Source organism: Taudactylus pleione, unplaced genomic scaffold (genome assembly GCF_031769625.1).
Source record: "Taudactylus pleione unplaced genomic scaffold, aTauple2 ptg000093l, whole genome shotgun sequence".
Taxonomy (NCBI): Eukaryota; Metazoa; Chordata; class Amphibia; order Anura; family Myobatrachidae; genus Taudactylus; species Taudactylus pleione.
In genome coordinates, this window is record NW_028284495.1 from 26,397,139 (window position 1) to 26,416,057 (window position 18,919).

At 42.7% G+C, this 18,919-nt stretch overlaps 1 protein-coding gene across 3 annotated transcripts in view; it reads left to right on the plus strand.

The window, feature by feature from the left end:
• The first annotated feature begins 232 nt into the window (after nucleotides 1–232).
• ROCK1 (Rho associated coiled-coil containing protein kinase 1) overlaps nucleotides 233–18,919 on the plus strand; it is a 162,763-nt gene continuing 144,076 nt past the window's right edge. The window contains exon 1 of one of the 3 annotated variants that reach the window (XR_015878207.1): nucleotides 233–761. Coding sequence is in view for 2 of the 3 variants with exons in the window: in XM_088469623.1 (XP_088325749.1) it covers nucleotides 669–761 (93 nt within the window). In the remaining variant the exon portion in view is untranslated. The remainder of the gene's footprint in view (nucleotides 762–18,919) is intronic. The other 2 variants (XM_088469623.1, XM_088469622.1) reach the window with 2 other exon arrangements.

Consider the following 18,919-nt stretch of genomic DNA (forward strand, 5'->3'; position numbering starts at 1 on the left):
TTAAAAATCTACATCTACTTTGTTTTGTATATGAAGACAAAATAAACCCCCGAGCAATAGACGGGACGCTCAGATCCAAATCTACCTCTTCCCCCTCAGCTGCGCCTGCGCGTCCTCCGGCTCAGTCAGAGTCAGCAGCAGCAGCAGAGCTGTCCGTGTGAGCAGGAAGCGGACATGTTTGTGTAGCCAGGAGGAGCCACCACCATCATCATCTGTGTGAGCTTCTGCAGGAGGAGGAGGAGGAGGAGGGAGGCCGTTCAACCGCGCCGTGTCTTGTGTGCCCCCGGGTGAAGGAAGGACAGTGCTGCCTGCTAGACATGATCGTGCTGTTCCGGCACTGAGGCGGGACGTACCGGGGGAACCCAGACGCCGGCTGCACCACAGCAGCTGTCACCGGGTCTCAGCCAGTGCAGCCTGGGGGCCGGGAGGGGAGGGACGGGCCTGTGTGTGTGTATGTGTCCGGCGGCCTATGGGGAGGAGGATGCCGGGGCCCGTTACGCTGCTGCAGAGCCCGGCGCTGAGGTGGGGGTGAGGGGACAGCGATCTCCGCATCACTGGGAGGGATCTCCGCAGCACTCAGCAGCCGTCCGCACAGCCGGATCCCTGCACCGCGCTACAGAGGAGGGCGCCCCCGCACTGTGAGGGTCTGCTGCCCCGACGGCTGCACCATGTCTAACGGGGAGAGCTTCGAGTCCCGCTTCGCTAAGATCGATGTCCTGCTACGGGACCCCAAGTCGGAGGTGAACACGGACTGCCTTCTGGTGAGTGCTCCCCGGGGGTCAGGGCCTCTGATAGTGGCCCCTGGAAGGTGTGTGTGTCCTGCTGCAGCAGGCGGGGTGACAGCCAGATGCCGTGCTGACATGTCCACAGCGATACGTCCGCTTGTCATTGCTCTGGCCCGCTGCTGCCGGCACTATGTACCACCGGAGTTACCGGCCATGTCCATGTATAAAGGATCGCAGCCTCCTGTCTGCTGCTGCAGGAGATTATTATTATTATGTCCAGGCAGCGTCTGCACTACTCTGCTTCCTATATCAGTTCTAAAATGTGCCCAAAAGCAAAGTTAAATCTACTCCATAAACCCTGGTATAACCTGACTACACCTTATATAGTGCATCACACAATGTGCTGTTTTCAATGTGCACAATACATGCATATAGTAAGAATGTCTGGAGGCACATAAGATTGAACTCATGTCTTTGGTACTTGTACAATACTACTTTATAATAAGTGTGTCACTAGCAGGATATTAACTAGAAGTGCAGCTGGAAAAAAACAAATTGTTTATTGGGTGATTTTCTTTTTTTTTTTTATATTTCAAACATTTATCTGAGCTAATGCTATATGATTGACAGAGAGCGCAATGGAATATGCTAGCGCTACGTAAATAAGTGTTTATAAATATTAAATAGATATTATTGCCAAGAATGATAAAACCTCTTGGCATCACTGGGCCCTCACATGCTATCAGTTGTACTCAGAATTGACTCAGTTGATGGCTCTTCCTGTTTCAGTATCTCTCAGCAATTTGCATCAGTCACGGCTCCTTACCTGATAATGCAGTGGACCTCAACCCTCAAGTTTTCCCAACAAGTCATGTTTTGAGGATTTCTGTCTGTGAAAGCAAGTGGGATAATTACTGACCCAGCAAAATTGATTGAAGGGCCTATTTATCAAGCATTTTTTTTCCATAAAATTATGTAGAAACTGCAGTTCCTGCATAATTGTATGAATTGTTGCTGTGTGCTACCAGCCTAATGTCGGAGATTTCATAGAAATCTCCTCCCAGAATGCTTATTAGTACTGCAGTCCCCATTATTCTAAATGAAGACTACGGTTAGACTCCCTATGTACCAAACCCCTGAAAAGCTTACGATCCCTCTCCACCGGCTCCCGAATCTGACACTGTGCGCATGCGTAGTATCCGATTCGCTGGAGGTCTTTTACAAAAGTGTGAGACCTCTCAAAAATGCCGGGGTTGTAACTCGTAGGGACAGCGGTTATCGCTTCCACTGTCCCTGCGAATTAGCTGCTACATAGTTATTTTCATTCAAAATGAGAATATCCATTGCGATACATACAGTGCTGCAATTATTAATATATAGGCCCCTAACTCACCTGTGTAAGATTAAAGAAATCCACAAGACGTGGTACATGAGAACCCCTATTATAGTGCATTTCATATTTCTACCACTGACCCAGGAGGTTTGTGCAAATTAGCTGAACCTCTAGACCAGGGATGGGGAACCTCAGGCCCGGGGGCCGTATAAGGCCCGCAGAATCATTTGGTCTGGCCCTCTGAGCTTTTTTTCTGCTAGCCCCCTGGCTGCAGGGTGCCTAGAATGGCACCCTGCAGCCAGAATCTATGCAGCAGTGCCACCTGGAGCGCCCTTAGGACGCTTCAGACAGATACCTCTGCCCTTACAGCTCCCTGGATCATCCGGAGGATGCTCTGGGCATTGCTGTAATCACCGGCGATAAAATTGTGGCCCTGCCCCGTGTGATGTCACATGGAGGGGGCGTGCCCTGCACTGGGCCCGCATATTATGTTATATATACCAAAATGGCCCTCTGCAGAAAAAATTTCCCCACCCCTGCTCTAGACGCAGAACTATGCATTACAGTGATCCGCGAGTTGCAAATGAAATCTTTTTTTTTAAAGTTTTACCATCATGCATTCTGAATTGTACTGGCATATTAATTTCTATACCTCCAAGGTTTAATTGTTTCGTCTATTCCCTGCAAAATATTTAGGTTATATACAAGGCAACTGAGTGGAATTGTATTTTTAATTGTGTTAAATTGTTTGGAACAGGGGATAGTCATGATTTTTTGTACATACATCTCTGTATGGTAATCATAAAGCCTTTGAGGATATTTTTTTTATTGACTAATAACTTAATGTGGAAATAATCGAAAAAGATAAAAAAAATAGTAACTTAAAGCTGTATGCCCGAGGAATCTGTTCATATGCATGAACTAATCTTTGGTCTTTTATATTGAAATTTGTACATCCTCTGCCTGTGCTTGAATGGGTGTTGCATTAATGGTCTGTTCCAAAATGGGTGGTACTCTGAAATTTGTGTAATATAGGAAATGCTGTGCTCATGTTGGCCATTTCTAAAAAAGTGAACTTCAGGTTAAGTAAGTTCATACTTGCTGCTTACAGGGCAGCCTATTGATTTAATAACTTGATGTAGGACAGGCTTTCACAGAAATATAGTATAAATATCGCCTTACTCCTCTGACACAACTCTTATTTATTTTAATGTTGCTTTAATCTGAAATCAATATTTGAATTTATACGTGTTTTGCTTTTATTTTATCTAATGCTTTTTAAAGGTTTATCAGTTATATGTATTGTGGCTCAGTGTTTGGCTTGGAAACCTGATTATCTTAAAGAACACGAGATATTGAATGTGAACATTGCTGTGAAATCTCTTTACTATGGCTGTGAAATGTTAATACGTTGTTCCTCAAAGACCTGCCACAAAGCGTTCAACAATATATAGAATAGCGTTCCCGCTAGGCTGCTTTAGCAGGGATGCCGCACCCTGCCCTTTTTCCTGGCAAAAAGCACCCTGCCCTGAAACAGCCTGCAGGTGCTGTCCCCACCCATGGGTCGTAGTGTCCCGCTGGTGGAGAAAACAGCGGTGTAGTGGTCACCGCCAGTGAATTGATGCCGGGTGCATGCGCCCAGCATCCATTCACACTGACAGCAGCGCTTGGGGGCAGCCAGGCATATCTGTAAGTGTCGGGCACGCCCTCTTTTGGACTTGCACAGATGTGCCCCTTTCTCTAGGTCTGGCGCCGGACCTAGAGTGAACACTATACAATATAAAAGAAAGACATCTAACAAGCATCTGTCCCAACAGAAAAGGAAGCAGATTGGTGTGACAATTAAAATGGTAAAGCAGTCTCATAGTTGTTTTAAGTCACTCTAGACTATAGAAGCTTGTAAATTATATTTTTTCCTTTGTTTGTTTCTTCAGATTGCTATTAATAATTGTCATTTCTGCAGTGTTATATGATTACTATGGCGACCACAGTCGCATGGTATATGATGTAGTGAGCAGGGAAGCTTGGGTACACACGTCTCGGCTTTGCTTTCACTGTGACATCCTATCCTGCGTTCTCTTGCCTCTGCGATAATATGATGTACTAATAGTCCTTGTGCCTATGTCTGGCAGCCTTACTAGTTTTCTGTCCAGAGTGATTTTGTCAAGGGGACAATAATTTATAGAAGAATGCATTTTAAAGGAAGAAAAAATAAGAAACTATGTGGCATTGCTGCTTTAAAGTTTGATTTCCTCCACCCTCAGCAATATGAAATGCATTGTTATACTTGGGCAATGTCGCATAACAAAATGAAAGACATTGTGGGAGAGTCACATTCCCATGGTTGTTGTTTTAGAAACCAATGAATGGTTAAAATTCAGTATATTGGGTGTGTTAGATATTGCTAAGAAACCAAAAAATGTTTTATAATTGTTTTCTAAAGTTCAGTTTAAGCGCTACTAGATCATTACTTCAAAATACAAGTTTCTCTGCTGAGAATTATAATAATTTACTGTAATTTTCAGGGCTAGGTCCATTGCTGCACTATTACAGACATGCATTGGTTAAACCACATGCTGGGTCAGCAAGGAAAGCTGGGGAAGGAACATTTCTAGGGAAAGATAACTGAACAAACAGGGAGCTCTGTTTTGATTTAAGATTTTTTTCCTTCTTTTATACAGTGTAAGATGTGAAATAATTTTTTTTATGTAGGGTTGATTTGTAAGAATAAGAATCTATTTATTTTAAATATTTTACAATCAAATTCCATTCCAGAAAACCACGTAAATATAACCATAGCTAAAAAGACTGCATAGTTAAAGGCCAACCTCATTAGTCAGGGCTCATGCATACTGACATTTTTTTTTAATGTATCTTACACTGTTCTCAACAACTATAAAACACCTTTAATTGAGTCTGACACTAGAATCCATGGTTCTATCCACTACCATTATTACCTGCATGTTGTTTCCCTTACACTACCTTTTTGGCTTTTTGTATTTTCTGTGCATAAATGCTTCACAAATGCCTACAATTACCCCTTTAAATGGAAGTTAAATGTTAACGAGTGTCTTCTCCAAACACGGGAGGAGTTGTGTCCCAAAATTCAGTCAATGTTGGCTAATATTTCTTAAAGACCTTGCATGCTTCTAGTGCTTTGTGTTTCTGTGCGTAAATGGTTGTAAGTAAATTACATTTATTTAAAGGACTCCTAAACCCCACTATTGAATTTCCCCAGCATCAACACGTTGTACTGTTCCAGTAACTACCGTAACTGGCCGATATGTGTGCATACGGTCATCACATTGCACAGAATTTAATTCCTCCGTAAAATAATGAACCATAAGCGTAAAACACCTGTTGGGTGTCAATCTAACATTTCCCAGCTGGTCTGTTATGGTGTGTACCTGCGGGACGATCGATAACGATATCGTTGTTCGATCTCTTGGGTGTGCTGGACTATCGATCATCCAGCACACCACCAACGACTGCAGCGATCCGAGATCAACGATCGCGGGTCCCTATAGTAACCTGGTCGATATTGACCAGGTTGGCCTGCATGCCCGGTGATGATCGATAACGACCATATGTGTCCATGCATCGCAGGTGGTTGGCAACTGAAAAATGAATGATATGAATGTTAACAATATAATCGATATCGTTATCGTTCATATCGTCCATTTTAATCGTACCGTTTGTACGCACCATCAGAAAGTAACGTATTACCTTTCCACTCTTTTATACTCCTTTCACACCAAACTTGCAACGCGGGTCCTGGCTTGGTATTGAAAGGGTCAACCCGGGTTGTGTGTCCCAAGAATCCAACCCTAGTAGTTACAGGGTAATGGTTCGTTGTGAACGGTGCGACACGGGTTATACGACCCGGGTCACGCTAAAAAGAGCTGAGTATAGCTTCTGGTGCTCTCAGAGATGTCATCTCCAAGCGCCCCACATCACACAAAGCATCTGAATAATGCTTTCATGTGCTGTGCGAAACAGCAGAAAACCGCAAAATCTTTGGAACTCCAGGCTACACACTGGTAACTCTTTGGCCATGATTAATGACATTGAGCAATCACTATCCACTTTTTCTGACTTCATCTTTGTTAGCCTGAAATACATCCATTTCAAATGACACATACAAGTTTTGCAGGGCTGTTCTGTGTGAACTGGGATGACCCGGGTCCATCGTGCGGTGTGAAAGGGGTCTGAGCAGCTGGGGCACTGGTTTGAAACGTGTTCAAAGACCCGGGTCGGTCTCAGGATTTTGGTGTGAAAGGGTTATAATACCCCTTTCAAACCATGCTTCTGACCTGGCATATTCCCTGGTCAACACAGGTCATTTTTCTTACCCCTCTCACACCAACGTAAAAAACCTGGGTTATTGCTGGGTAAACCCGGTTTGTTTCTCTGTGTGGAAGGGTTACAGGACCCGTTACCCACCCTATGGAGAGCCGGCTCATTGGCGCTTGGAGGTGCTGTCCTCTCCAAGCATCGGCAGAGGAGAAGCCCCGGAAAAAACTTGGGTCCATCTTGCTGTGTGAACGGGTTTCAAGCTGCTGTGTCACAGCTGAAAAGGGTATCTGTGTGAAAGGGTTTACCCAGGTCCAAATTGTCAGGGCTTCGATTCTTGCTGCCACTGGGGTTCTTCACACGTCCAGCTCGGGTAGCCTGCAGTCAGAAAAGGTGAGACCTGATTTATTCAACCCGGGTTACAGTAAAAGTATCTGATTGGTGGTTCAGGAGCGCTGGCCCCCCACTTTTCATGACTCGCCTTTGAAATTAGCCTGTAACAAAACATCCATTTCTAATGACTCACACATTTGGCAGAGCTGACACAGGTTCTGTGTGAAATGGGTCTAACCGGGACAAAGGTGCAGTGTAAAAGTGTTTGCAACTGTGACCCAGGTCCTACCCATGTTCAATAACCCGGGTAAAAGCAGGGCTGAAGGCCTGGCTTTGGTCTGAAAGTGGTATTATACAGCTGTGACTTCTCCCATATCTTATCAAGCAGGAACTAGGTTGCTTTGACATCTTAACCCTGCCCACTGTATATTAATCGACCAATCCATGCTGTGTATTTCTACAAAGCAGATTTGCCTAGCTGTTGGTCACTGTCTGCTTACTTTAGAAAAGCAACCTGCTGGATGTTATCAGAGCATTTATTTTATTTATTAAGTTACTTATATAGCACTCATTTTATGCAGCACTATACAGTGGGCATTACAATCTATATTCCATATGACATGGGGACACACATACACACTAGTTACTTTTTTGTCAGAATTCAGTTGACCTACTAGTATGTTTTTGGAGTGTTGGAGAAAGCTGGAGCACTCATGCAAACACACAGAAATTACAAACTCCACACAGATTGTCCATGACCGGTAATTGAACTCATGACCTCAGTGCTGTGGTAGGTCCCGGGTAATGAGGTTGTGGAAACGGTCGTCACCTGGGTAATGCTGAAAGACTGTGATTGGAGCTTCTGGGGCACTGGCTGATGATGTAAGCTGCCAGTTCCCTGCAGAGAGACAGCCCATGCAGCCATGGCAGCAGCAGACTGAGCACAGAGAGCCCTCACCAGCCATCACTGCAGCCACTTGTAGTACTAAAGCCCGGCAGAGAGTCCAGACAGCCCTCACCAGCCTGCACCAGCCATCTCTGCAGCAGCCACTGCTTACCCACACGCCTATCCCGCAGCTTGAGCTGCTGACTCACCTGAACCTCAGCTTAATAAATAGGCCCCTGTCTTATAAAAATAAGTTTTTCCTGCAGTCTTTATCACCTTAGCACATACCTGCCTACTCTGCCATAGGTTTTAACAGGGCTGAACCGGGTTCAGGAATAACCGGGGTTGAAGTGAAGTAACATAAGTGTGGTAGAAAATGTACACTAACCTGTAACATAAGTGTGGTAGAAAATGTACACTGTAACATAAGTGTGGAAGAAAATGTACACTGTAACATAAGTGTGGTAGAAAATGTACACTGTAACATGTCACATAAGTGTGGAAGAAAATGTACACTGTAACACAAGTGTGGTAGAAAATGTACACTGTAACATAAGTGTGGTAGAAAATGTACACTGTAACATAAGTGTGATAGAAAATGTACACTGTAACATAAGTGTGATAGAAAATGTACACTGTAACATAAGTGTGATAGAAAATGTACACTGTAACATAAGTGTGATAGAAAATGTACACTGTAACATAAGTGTGATAGAAAATGTACACTGTAACCTGTAACATAAGTGTGATAGAAAATGTACACTGTAACATAAGTGTGGTAGAAAATGTACACTGTAACATAAGTGTGGTAGAAAATGTACACTGTAACATAAATGTGATAGAAAATGTACACTGTAACATGTAACATAAGTGTGGAAGAAAATGTACACTGTAACACAAGTGTGATAGAAAATGTACACTGTAACCTGTAACATAAGTGTGGTAGAAAATGTACACTGTAACCTGTAACATAAGTGTGGTAGAAAATGTACACTGTAACATAAGTGTGGTAGAAAATGTACACTGTAACCTGTAACATAAGTGTGGTAGAAAATGTACACTGTAACCTGTAACATAAGTGTGGTAGAAAATGTACACTGTAACCTGTAACATAAGTGTGGTAGAAAATGTACACTGTAAACTTCACTGGGTCAGGGATTCTTTTGAATGTTTAAGCTTCTGTTGTAAAGGACTGCATGAATATGTTGGAACTATATAAATTAAGGTTAATAATATTATAGTAGATATTTCTGTTTTTTTCTGCAGTTCGTCTACCCCAGCATCAAGCAATCATTCAGCTTTACGCAGGAGATTTCTCTAAGCATTGCCGTAACTGCATTTTAATGGAGAAATCTACTTACATTATTATTTTTTTTCTAATATCTTGTATTACAACCCCCAATTCTGGTAGAATTCACAATGCAGACAGCTAGTCAAATTTAAGAGATGGAATGATCTTTCACAAAGGTACATACATTGCATTAGTATGAAGGGCATCCTTAAATTCAGATGCCAGCAGCAATTGTTTGTTATGATCCTTGTCCACCTGGTTGCGGGGGGGTTCTCCATTTCTGCCCCTCTTACTCTTCAGGTTACAGGTACCGATTAATCATCTGCAACTGCTAAAGTGAATTTCAAATGTATAGTTAACTTCATTGACAACCTGCAGAAAGCCTAATATGCCAGTTTGACCTTAGCTGTACTGTGTTTTCCCTAATGTAAGGGAATTGTATTATTCAGTGTGAATTGTTATTCCTGCTGTCTGCTCATTGATCTGACCTCGGAATTAAAACTGCTTGGGTGCATAGTGATTCAAGTGACCTGCCAACAGAGAGGATGCTGCTCTGGGTATGAGGGCAATTCTTATGTCTTGCGTTGGGGATCCCGGCAGTCAGAATCCTGATGCCGGCAACTCGACAGGGTTAGAATACTGACACTTTGTTGGTCGGGATGCTAATATTCTCCCTACCCTAACCCTCCTCGGTGCCTGAACCTAATACCTCCAGTGCCTAAACCTAACCCACCCCCTGACGCCACTACTTACCTATGGGATTCAGGCAGTCGGGATGCCAGCGCCGGGATGTGACCGCCTGAATCCCCTCCGCCGATATATTAATCGGATCCCTTGCTTAGTGTGCGTTATTTTTATATGCCAACTCCCAAGTGAAAGTAATAGCAGATTATTTATTACAGCTTTTATTTACTAAATGTCGGCTTTGCTGCAGATTTTTTTTTAAAGGCAATAAACCATATTTAGTGATGTACGAGCACTAAGCATAGAGAAATCTCCTAAGTTGGAAGGCCTTTTTTATTTTTAATTCACTTAGGTTTTTTAGAGTTTATTTTATACAGTTGTCCTTTATTGCACTAGCTACTGATTTACTGTTTGTGGCCTTGTCTCAAAATTGTTTGTAAGATCCCTTGAGGTGCAGCCCAGATCACTGTCCATCTGCTATAACAACAGCTTTAGGTTATGCTGAATGCTCACCACGTTCTATCTTAACATATAGATGCAATTTTACATAATATACAAGGATACCACCTACCAAATAATACCACATAACCATGTTACCAGGTTTCTGCCCCTCCCGCCTCAGCCATCTCTACCTTGCTTACTTCCTGCACTCAGGTCCCCCTCTACACACTCATGCCTCATGTCATCTGTCCGTCTCCCCCTCCCCTAAATTGTAAGCTCCTAGGAGCAGGGTCCTCCTCCCCACTGTCTCACAGCCTTCTTCTCTAGCACTTCTATGACAGCCTTCACCTTCAGAGCTGTACTGTGTATGGAGAATTGTGTTGCTAATTGTTACTTGTGTTCTGATTATATTTTGGTTACTGTATTGTAATGTTCTGTGTACCCTTTACTGTATGTACGGCGCTGCGGACCACTTGTGGCGCCCTATAAATAAAATGTAATAATAATAATTGATAATGTTTAGTAGTAGAAGTCACTTGCTTAGAGCACTAAAAATGAAGTTGGAGATTTCAGTCTCATGCACTGGTTGTAACTATGACAACCTAAAGTGTCTCCCGCATACCATGCTCAAAATAGCTGCTTCTCATTCCAGACTGGAGCTGAATGGCCATCATCCCAAATTGTGTTTGTTTTCTGCAAAAGTTTGTCTCATGAACAGACAAATGAAACCGTTCTGTTGAAATTTAATTTCCTGCTTAAATCTCTTTGGTTGTTAGTCACCTTTTTAAGCCCGTTCTGTGACATGATTATCACTTGGTAAAGCATGGAGGTGATGTAATTCACAAAGCCATTCCCATTATTTGTGTGGCTTATTGGTACTGATTAATTATACAGGCTACTTGAAAAGAAATTGACTAGGCCCGCTGGTCATTTGTTTATCTTGAGCAAGCAGGAAGCCTGTCAAGATAACTGAATCCCTGGAATGACAGGTGAATATTGATACTTATACAACATACTTTTGAGCTGGTGGATGGGAAAGCGATCTCCTTTCCGGAGCAGTCCCGACCTAACCATCCCTCATATTCCGGAGCAGTCACAGGCCACACCACCCACCCGTATTTTTACATCCGCACCTGCTGCACCTATGTAAAGATGGTCTACTCTCCTTTGATAAAGTTAATGGAATGACATGTCATCGGAGTTTGTTCTGGTGGTGCCCCTATATTTAACAAGTACTGTTTTCTTTCTCTGGCTCCATAATGTTTCTCAGTGACCATGATACTGCAGTATTACATTCAGAACTTTAATCATGTGAACAAAAGTTTTTGTTTTTCTATGCTTTGCTACTTTAAAGAGTTAAACTAAACATTTCTGATGATCGCTTGCCAAGAACAGTAAGTTACCATTCTCTGGAGACTTGTATGTGTTTATTAATAGCATAATGGGAAGTGCATGAATTCATTTAGATTGTTTATGTTGTTACATTGATCCCTGCAAGCAATTGCCATCACTCTGGGGCAGTCAGTGAATGTTTTTGGTGTGTGTCTACATTAATTTGCTAATTGTGTACTTTCCCTAGTGTGACATGCTGCAGAGTTATTGAATATGGCACATACACTATAAATTAAGTGGTATATGGATTTATACAGGTTTTTAACTTTGATTTGTTGGCCAAAAGCACTTTGAGGTCAACAGCATCTTTCAAAATACTTTACTTGCTAATGGAGCATTTCTTTTATGGATGTGTAAATTAGAGTGTGCAACAGTGCAGTATTTTTTTAAACAGATGCTCATAATATGCTAAAACGGGTTGATACATTTTTGTAAAAAATCGGAATGCAGACCGCCAGAATTCCGACACTGAAAGCCGGCATGGGACTAAAGATAAGCATCTAAATACAGACACCTATCATTAGCCCCACGCCGAAATCCTGACGCCCAGCATACCGAACGTAGGTAAGCCGGGCGACGTGAGTAGTTAGCCACGGGGATTGTGGGGAGGAGAGTCAGGGTTAGGCACCCCTGGGGGGGACTTAGGAGCCGGCGTCGGGATTTTGATCTGTTGGGCCTCCAGGATCGGGATTTGAACCAGCGGCTTTTAAGCAGTCGGTATTTCATACCCAACCCTTTACAACAGTCCATCTTAACCTTCATAGGTGATCGGGGTTCGTTAATCTCATATTGCCCCACTTTCGTTGACACAGAATAAACACCACTAGTCTTGGAGAATTGTGCTCTACCTGCAAACAGCCAGGAGCCATAACTCAAGGCAGGTCTTACTAATATGCCATAACGGTAGTGGATAGATCCCCTTCCGTTTCTGTGCCATGACGTTACCAGTTACTGTCCAGTGTCATTCCATACCTTCCACGTGGGCATAGAGGGGGAATATAATCTTGTGGCGAATGGTCGTCTTTTGGTGGACTATATGAGCAGGAAACCGCGCTTCTGCCCTCACTGCACGTCACTTCCAGGCACAGAAACAGAAGGGGATTTATACACTACCATGCCATAACCACTTAACCAGTCAGATTACATATGTGATGTGGTGCTGTCACAGAATATCAATTCTTCTGCGACAACAAGTCAATGTTAACATTAATGTGTACAGGCAATACAAATTAACTCAAACCCACAACATTGGCCTAGTAGTGGAAAATGTGACATTATAAAAAGGTCAGATATTCAGTCCAGTCAGCTTGCCGACTTACATGGGGGTAGAGTGCTGTGCAGGGGTTCGGGTGCTTGGGCTCAGCAGTGTTCAGCTCTTCAAATATAATTTTCCACCTCTCTCCTCTTTGCTGTGGCGGCGGCTGGGTCAGACTATACGATGTGTGACCCAGCCAATGGTGCGATGCAATGTAACAATGCATTGCGCACGCCGTACACACTGCACAATGCGGCGTACGACTGCACAATGTGTCTTTACTTGCTGTATGTATCATTACCTTGTCAGTAATCGCATCATCCCATTTGCAGTGCAGAACAGAAGGGAAGATGCGATGAACTACCAATTGGATGTACACCCTATATGATGTGTACAATATATCCTTCCGAACCGCGTCGAAACAATATATCGCACAATATATCATATAATAGTGTGTACCCAGCTTACGTCACCCTGACAACCGGGTAATTATTTTGTCAAAGTTAAGCTGGCCATACACTATACAATTTTCTGTCAGATATCTGTCCAATCTGGCTGGTTGGAATGAAAACCTGGTAATGTATGGGAGCAAATGAAAGTCGATCATATGGTTTTAAACACTGAAAAAAGGACAAAAAAAATTGTTCAAATTGGTTACATTCGTGTGTTTTAACCAATTTATCTGAACAACCATTTTTGGCTATTTCCAGTGTTTGTGAGCAAATGGACAATTCGTGTTCACTCGAGGTCCAGCGGGAGGCAGGACGCCGGACCCAGACTTAGGGCACATTTGCGTGTGCCCGAAAAGGGGGTCGTGGCCAAAGAAAAGTGGGCGTGTCTGTATGACGCGTCCCCTCTTCGTCACTCCTGGGGGCGTGCCCGGCACTAACGGACATGCCGGGCAGCCCCCAAGCGCTGCGGTCACTGTGAATGGATGCCGGAAGCATGCGCCCGGCGTCCATTCACTGGCTGTGACCGCTGCACCGCCGTTTTGACCACCAGCGGGACACAGCGACCCGCGGGTGGAGGCAGAACCCGCAGGCTGTCTCAGCGGGCCGCTGCGCTGGAGGGCAGGGCGCGTTCTGCCCTTCAGAAATAGGTCAGGGCACGTTCTGCACTTCAGAAATTGGGCAGGGCGCGGTACCCCGCTCAAACAGCCTAGCGGGAACACTAGACAATTGTCATTTGCTCCCATACATTACCAGGTTTTCATTCCAACCAGCCAGATTGGACAGATATCTGAAAGAAAATTGTATAGTGGATGCCCAGCTTTAATCTGGACTGCAAATATATTCAGTCAGTGGATGTTCACTCTCCTCAGTCTACCATGCCAAAGACCTCATGATGGTCTCCTTCAGTGTTATAGGCCAATTAGACAGACCGAGAACATCAAAAGGGGGGAGATTTTATCAAAGCTTGGAGAGCGAATTGTATTGTGCTCAACCAATCAGCTTCTGTCATTTTACAGGCTGTATTCGAGAAATGACAGGAGCTTATTGATTGGTACTTTTATCTCTTTTTCCAAGCTTTGAAAAATCTCCCCAAGGTCTCCATACATGGTAGATTAAGGGTATTGAACTTCCACTGCGTGAGTGAATCTGCAGTCCAAATGAGCATACAAACAGCATTTAAATATGCTCATTTTAGTGTATTATAGGAAAGTACTTTAAAAAAAAACATGCCTACACTATTTTATTCTCAGATTTCTAATTTATCTTTTTCAGCTATTTGACATGTTATTGTTGTGGATCTTCGTAGGAACGGTAGCTCAAACTATTTATATTGCATTTTATGAATGTATTAGTTAATATAATTTTGATCATGAAATCGGGAATGATAGACAAACGTAAGCTACGTATCCACTAGACGATATAATTAACGATCTCGTCCAGTGGATATGTCATCAATGACGAGCGATGCGCGCTCCCGCTGATCGTTGACGACGTCGCTCATCGCCCAAACCTGCTGTCCAACCTGACGATATCGTCGGGTTGTGCAGGTTCAGGGATGAGGGAGGGTGCCGACACTGAACGATATTGTTCAGTGTGCGTGCTCAAAGTCTTTAAGGACATTGAGCACACCACTGCCGGGGACACACTACAGCAGGGCTTGACAAATTTTTCTAAAATCTAGGAACTAGGATGAAATTGTTTGAGCCAGACCACCGACCCCCCTAATAAAAAGTGCAGAAGTGAGTGTGGAGTACAGCTGTGTGTGTTATGCAACTGTTATACACACTATACTAGTTCACAAAATGGTCACAGTAGAATGGATATAGTAAAATGTAGGCCCCCTCACTGCTCTGCACAGCTCCCCTGCTCCACCCTTCAGTAATAACGGACCACATTTCACATAAAACAATGGTGCCAGAATGTACAACAAAACCCCCTCCCCTCGTGGTCACACCACTATATCCTTCTGAAGCCACTCGCAATAACTGGCCACGCATAGACCCTACTACCGGAGAGCTCTATGCAGCCGGAGTTAGTAGCCGAGACTTACAGGAGGATCAGCGTAGACTAAAACAGACAGCAGGGATCAGAGGAGGCTGGGACAGACAGAGGCACAGCAGTCACCTCAGACGACACTCAGCACATGCACTCCTGTGCATGATATGAACACCACAATACTATAGGCACAAATCTCCGCCAGAGCTGATGAGGATCTGCTTCCTCCCTCACTGCAAAATCTAGTAGCCAGGCAGCAAAATCTGGCGACCTGGCCCCCGGGATTTGTTGAGCCCTGCACTACACGATATCGCTCATAGAGCGAATCATGTAGTAAATATGTGGCTTTAGGTAGTAAGGAATAATACAACAAATTCTGTTTCATGTGTGGTTTTAAAATATTTCAGGTTCTATTTTCAGAAAAAAAAAAATATAAAAAAAAAATAAAAGATTAAATCCACTATCAATTGTGTTACATTTCTTACATACTATTTGCCATTTGTTACATACTCAAGTAAACTGTAATGGTGCCCCTTCTTTTTTTTTTTTTTTTTTTCTTTTCTCACCCCGACGGATGTGTCCTCGCTCATCTTTTTCGCCGATGTCGCAAACATGCGCCCGCATTGTGGCATGCGAGTTTGAGCATACGCCAGGCTGCAGCAGTATTCTCGCCATGCAATCCTATGGATTGCAGGAGCGAAAGACGCACGTGCCCATTTGCTATTGCGTGGCTTATGTGTCAGGGGGAAGTTGCGGTGGCAAAGATAAGCGAGGACACATCTGTACACTCCCATGGGTCTTCCCACATGGAAGCATTCCTCTAGTGATGACATAGACATGACCAGATTTCCCAGCTTTTTATACCAGTGGAGGGAGCAGGTGATACAAGGTCCAAATCCGTTAGTTACGGCTCCCTGCCTTGACACGTGGATTGCTGTTTACAGCATGGGACAAGTGATGGTGTCACTGAATAAGTGCAGTGTGCTGGAGCCCAGATAGTGCAGAATGCAATTGTAAGATTGTCTTCATTTTACTTATTTCTAAAGAAATGGAGTGGTATTTATAGGGCCCTAAATATTTGCTAGTTACATAGTAATAAGGAAAACAGTCACCCTGTTCAACTTGTACTGTAGTAAAGAAAATCTGCTTCCTTTTTAGGTTGTGTTAATGTTAAGGAAGGTTTAAAAAAAAAAAAAAAAAAAATGATGATGGCCTAGAGATAAATTTGCTTCCTTCATTGATGCAAAGTACTTATTTAAAAGCTCCTGAATGTAATAAAATGTAGGAGTCCTATATTTACTGAATCTCCTGATGGAATGAGCAGTGCATTGTCATATCTATTAACTTGGTTTGGTTATGTTTAAGAAACATCCTTTGTGACTTTAGGGGCGGAATGTGTAGAAACCTGTTATTTGCCAACAAAAGTAACGTCACAGGATGTGGGTACAAGGTCTGCTACAGTTGATGAGTTAAATTAATTTCACATCTTCTGTTTAAAGATGCAGAGTGTAGTGGTAATGAAGTTGTTTCCACCCAGTGTGTCAGAACACATTTGTTTCTCACGCGTATTTAGGTAAAATAAGTACAGTATGTGAAATAAACAAAGTTAATTCATACACTGTGGTCGTGGGTTCAATTCCCACTGTGGCCCAAAAAGTGTGTAGCTTGTATATTCTCCCTGTGTTTGTGTGGGTTTCCTCTGGGTACTCTGGTTTCCTCTCACACTCCAAAAAATATACTGGTAGGTTAATTGGCTCCCAACAAAAATGAACCCTAGTGTGTATGTGTGTGAATATAGGGAATATAGATTGTAAGCTCCACTGGGGCAGGGACTGATGTTAATGGCCAAATATTCTCTGTAAAGCGCTTACGAATATTTATGCTCTATATAAATAACTGATAATAAATAAATTCTAACGTACAGAACGGGTGTGTACATGAAATTTTTTTGGAACCAAGGTGCTTGTTGGATGGAAGTTGACAAAATCAACAATAATATGTAAATCTGTACCATCAGGTACTTGTATAATGTATTATACAAGTAAATGTTAGCGTATTAGGCACCATTGAAACCAAATAAGCACTATTTAGCATCTGAAATGAGCATTTGGTACCCTGTAGTACAGGCCTGGCCAACCTGTGGCTTTTCAACTGTTGTAAAACTTACAAGTCTCAACATTCTCTCCCACTGATCAACTGGTACAGCATGCTGGGACTTGTAGTTTTACAACAGCTGGAGAGCCACAGGTTGGCCAGGCCTGCTGTACTGAATGAGATTAAATGACTGCTTTTCTAGTTTGTTCCCAAACACTCCTTAATTTTAGTTGCTGTCCATCCAGCTAATTGTTTTTTTTTGCATGTATCCTTACATATCAGTGAGTGCATTTGATGCTATCAGAATTTCAGTGTTAATTGAATCATTAATGTTAGTGTAGGATGCAAAAATGTGGCCTTTTGATCTTGAGTTACTAGCTTAAATCTGTTCATCAAACTATGGGGGGAATTCAGTTAGCCCCGATATTTTATTGGGGATGAAAAAAGGTGGTAGCCCCTGGCTTTATTGCCCGGGGCTATTCAATTACAACCCTTTAATTCTTGCCGATAAATTAGGCTAATTGTTGCATATATCTTTTCGGTTCTGCTCAGACCCGAAAAGAAATATGCATCAAGTGTAGTGCTGGACAGCTCAGATGGATAGATGGGCACGCGGTAAATTACCGTAGCTAATTGAATTCCCCCCTATGAACTAATACCTCATGCTTTCATTTTTCTAGTTACATATATAGATTTGCAATACAGGTTGAGTCTCCCATATCCAAATATTCCGAAATACGGAATTTTATTGGCATGACTGAGATAATGAAACCTTTTGACTTTTGATGGTTCAATGTACACAAACTTTGTCTAAGGCACAAATTATTAAAAATATTGTATAAAATTTGCCTTCAGGCTGTGTGTATAATGTGTATATAACACACAAATGCATTGTGTGTATATTTGGGTCCTATTCTCAAGATATTTCATTATGATATGCAATTATTCCAAAATACGGAATATTCCGTTATCCAAAATACCCCTGGTCCCAAGCATTTTGGATATGGGAGACTCAACCTGTAATAAGGAAGGGTAAGCAATGAGAACACCAGGTTTTGTTTCCTTATAGAGCAATTGATCCTGCCACGCAGCTGGTACCATGTATTGTATAGGATTTACTAAGCTAGAGTTTTTCTGCTTCATTTCATAGAAGTTATTACAAGTCATAATATGCCATGTGTAGCCCATGAAATGTGCTCTTAAACAGAATTAGGGCCGGTTTCAATTAGCTGCGAAAAGCTGCATTTTGGCGAAAAGTGTTTGAACTTTTTGCACAAATCTGTGTATCGTGTAATCCTCTTGCTGAAGTTTTCGCATGTGTAAAAACGCCGTAGACCAAAACCGGTGAACTGTTTTCACCATTTCACAGCAGGTGAAAAATTGTGCAAAAATCCCTATTTTTGGTTAAAAATGCGGGGACTTGGTTCAGAACCCTTTGGACACCTCTCCAACTGACTAATTAGGCAAAAAAAATATATAACTTAATTCCCCCTAATAATGATGTCATTTTTGGTGTCAAAATGAAAATGTTGGAAAATGGGTGTAAAGTAATGGGTGAGGTATTTGGGGGCTGTATGGGTGGGACAGGTGTTTTAAACATTGCAGGTGGCTGCACCAGGTGTATTATAATTTTTTTTTTTAAAGTGCGCGCATACACATATAACGATTTTAGTAACCAACGATTTTCGTTCAGATTTTCCCTTGAAAAAGTGAACGAAAATCGTTGGTAACTAAAGTACTGAACG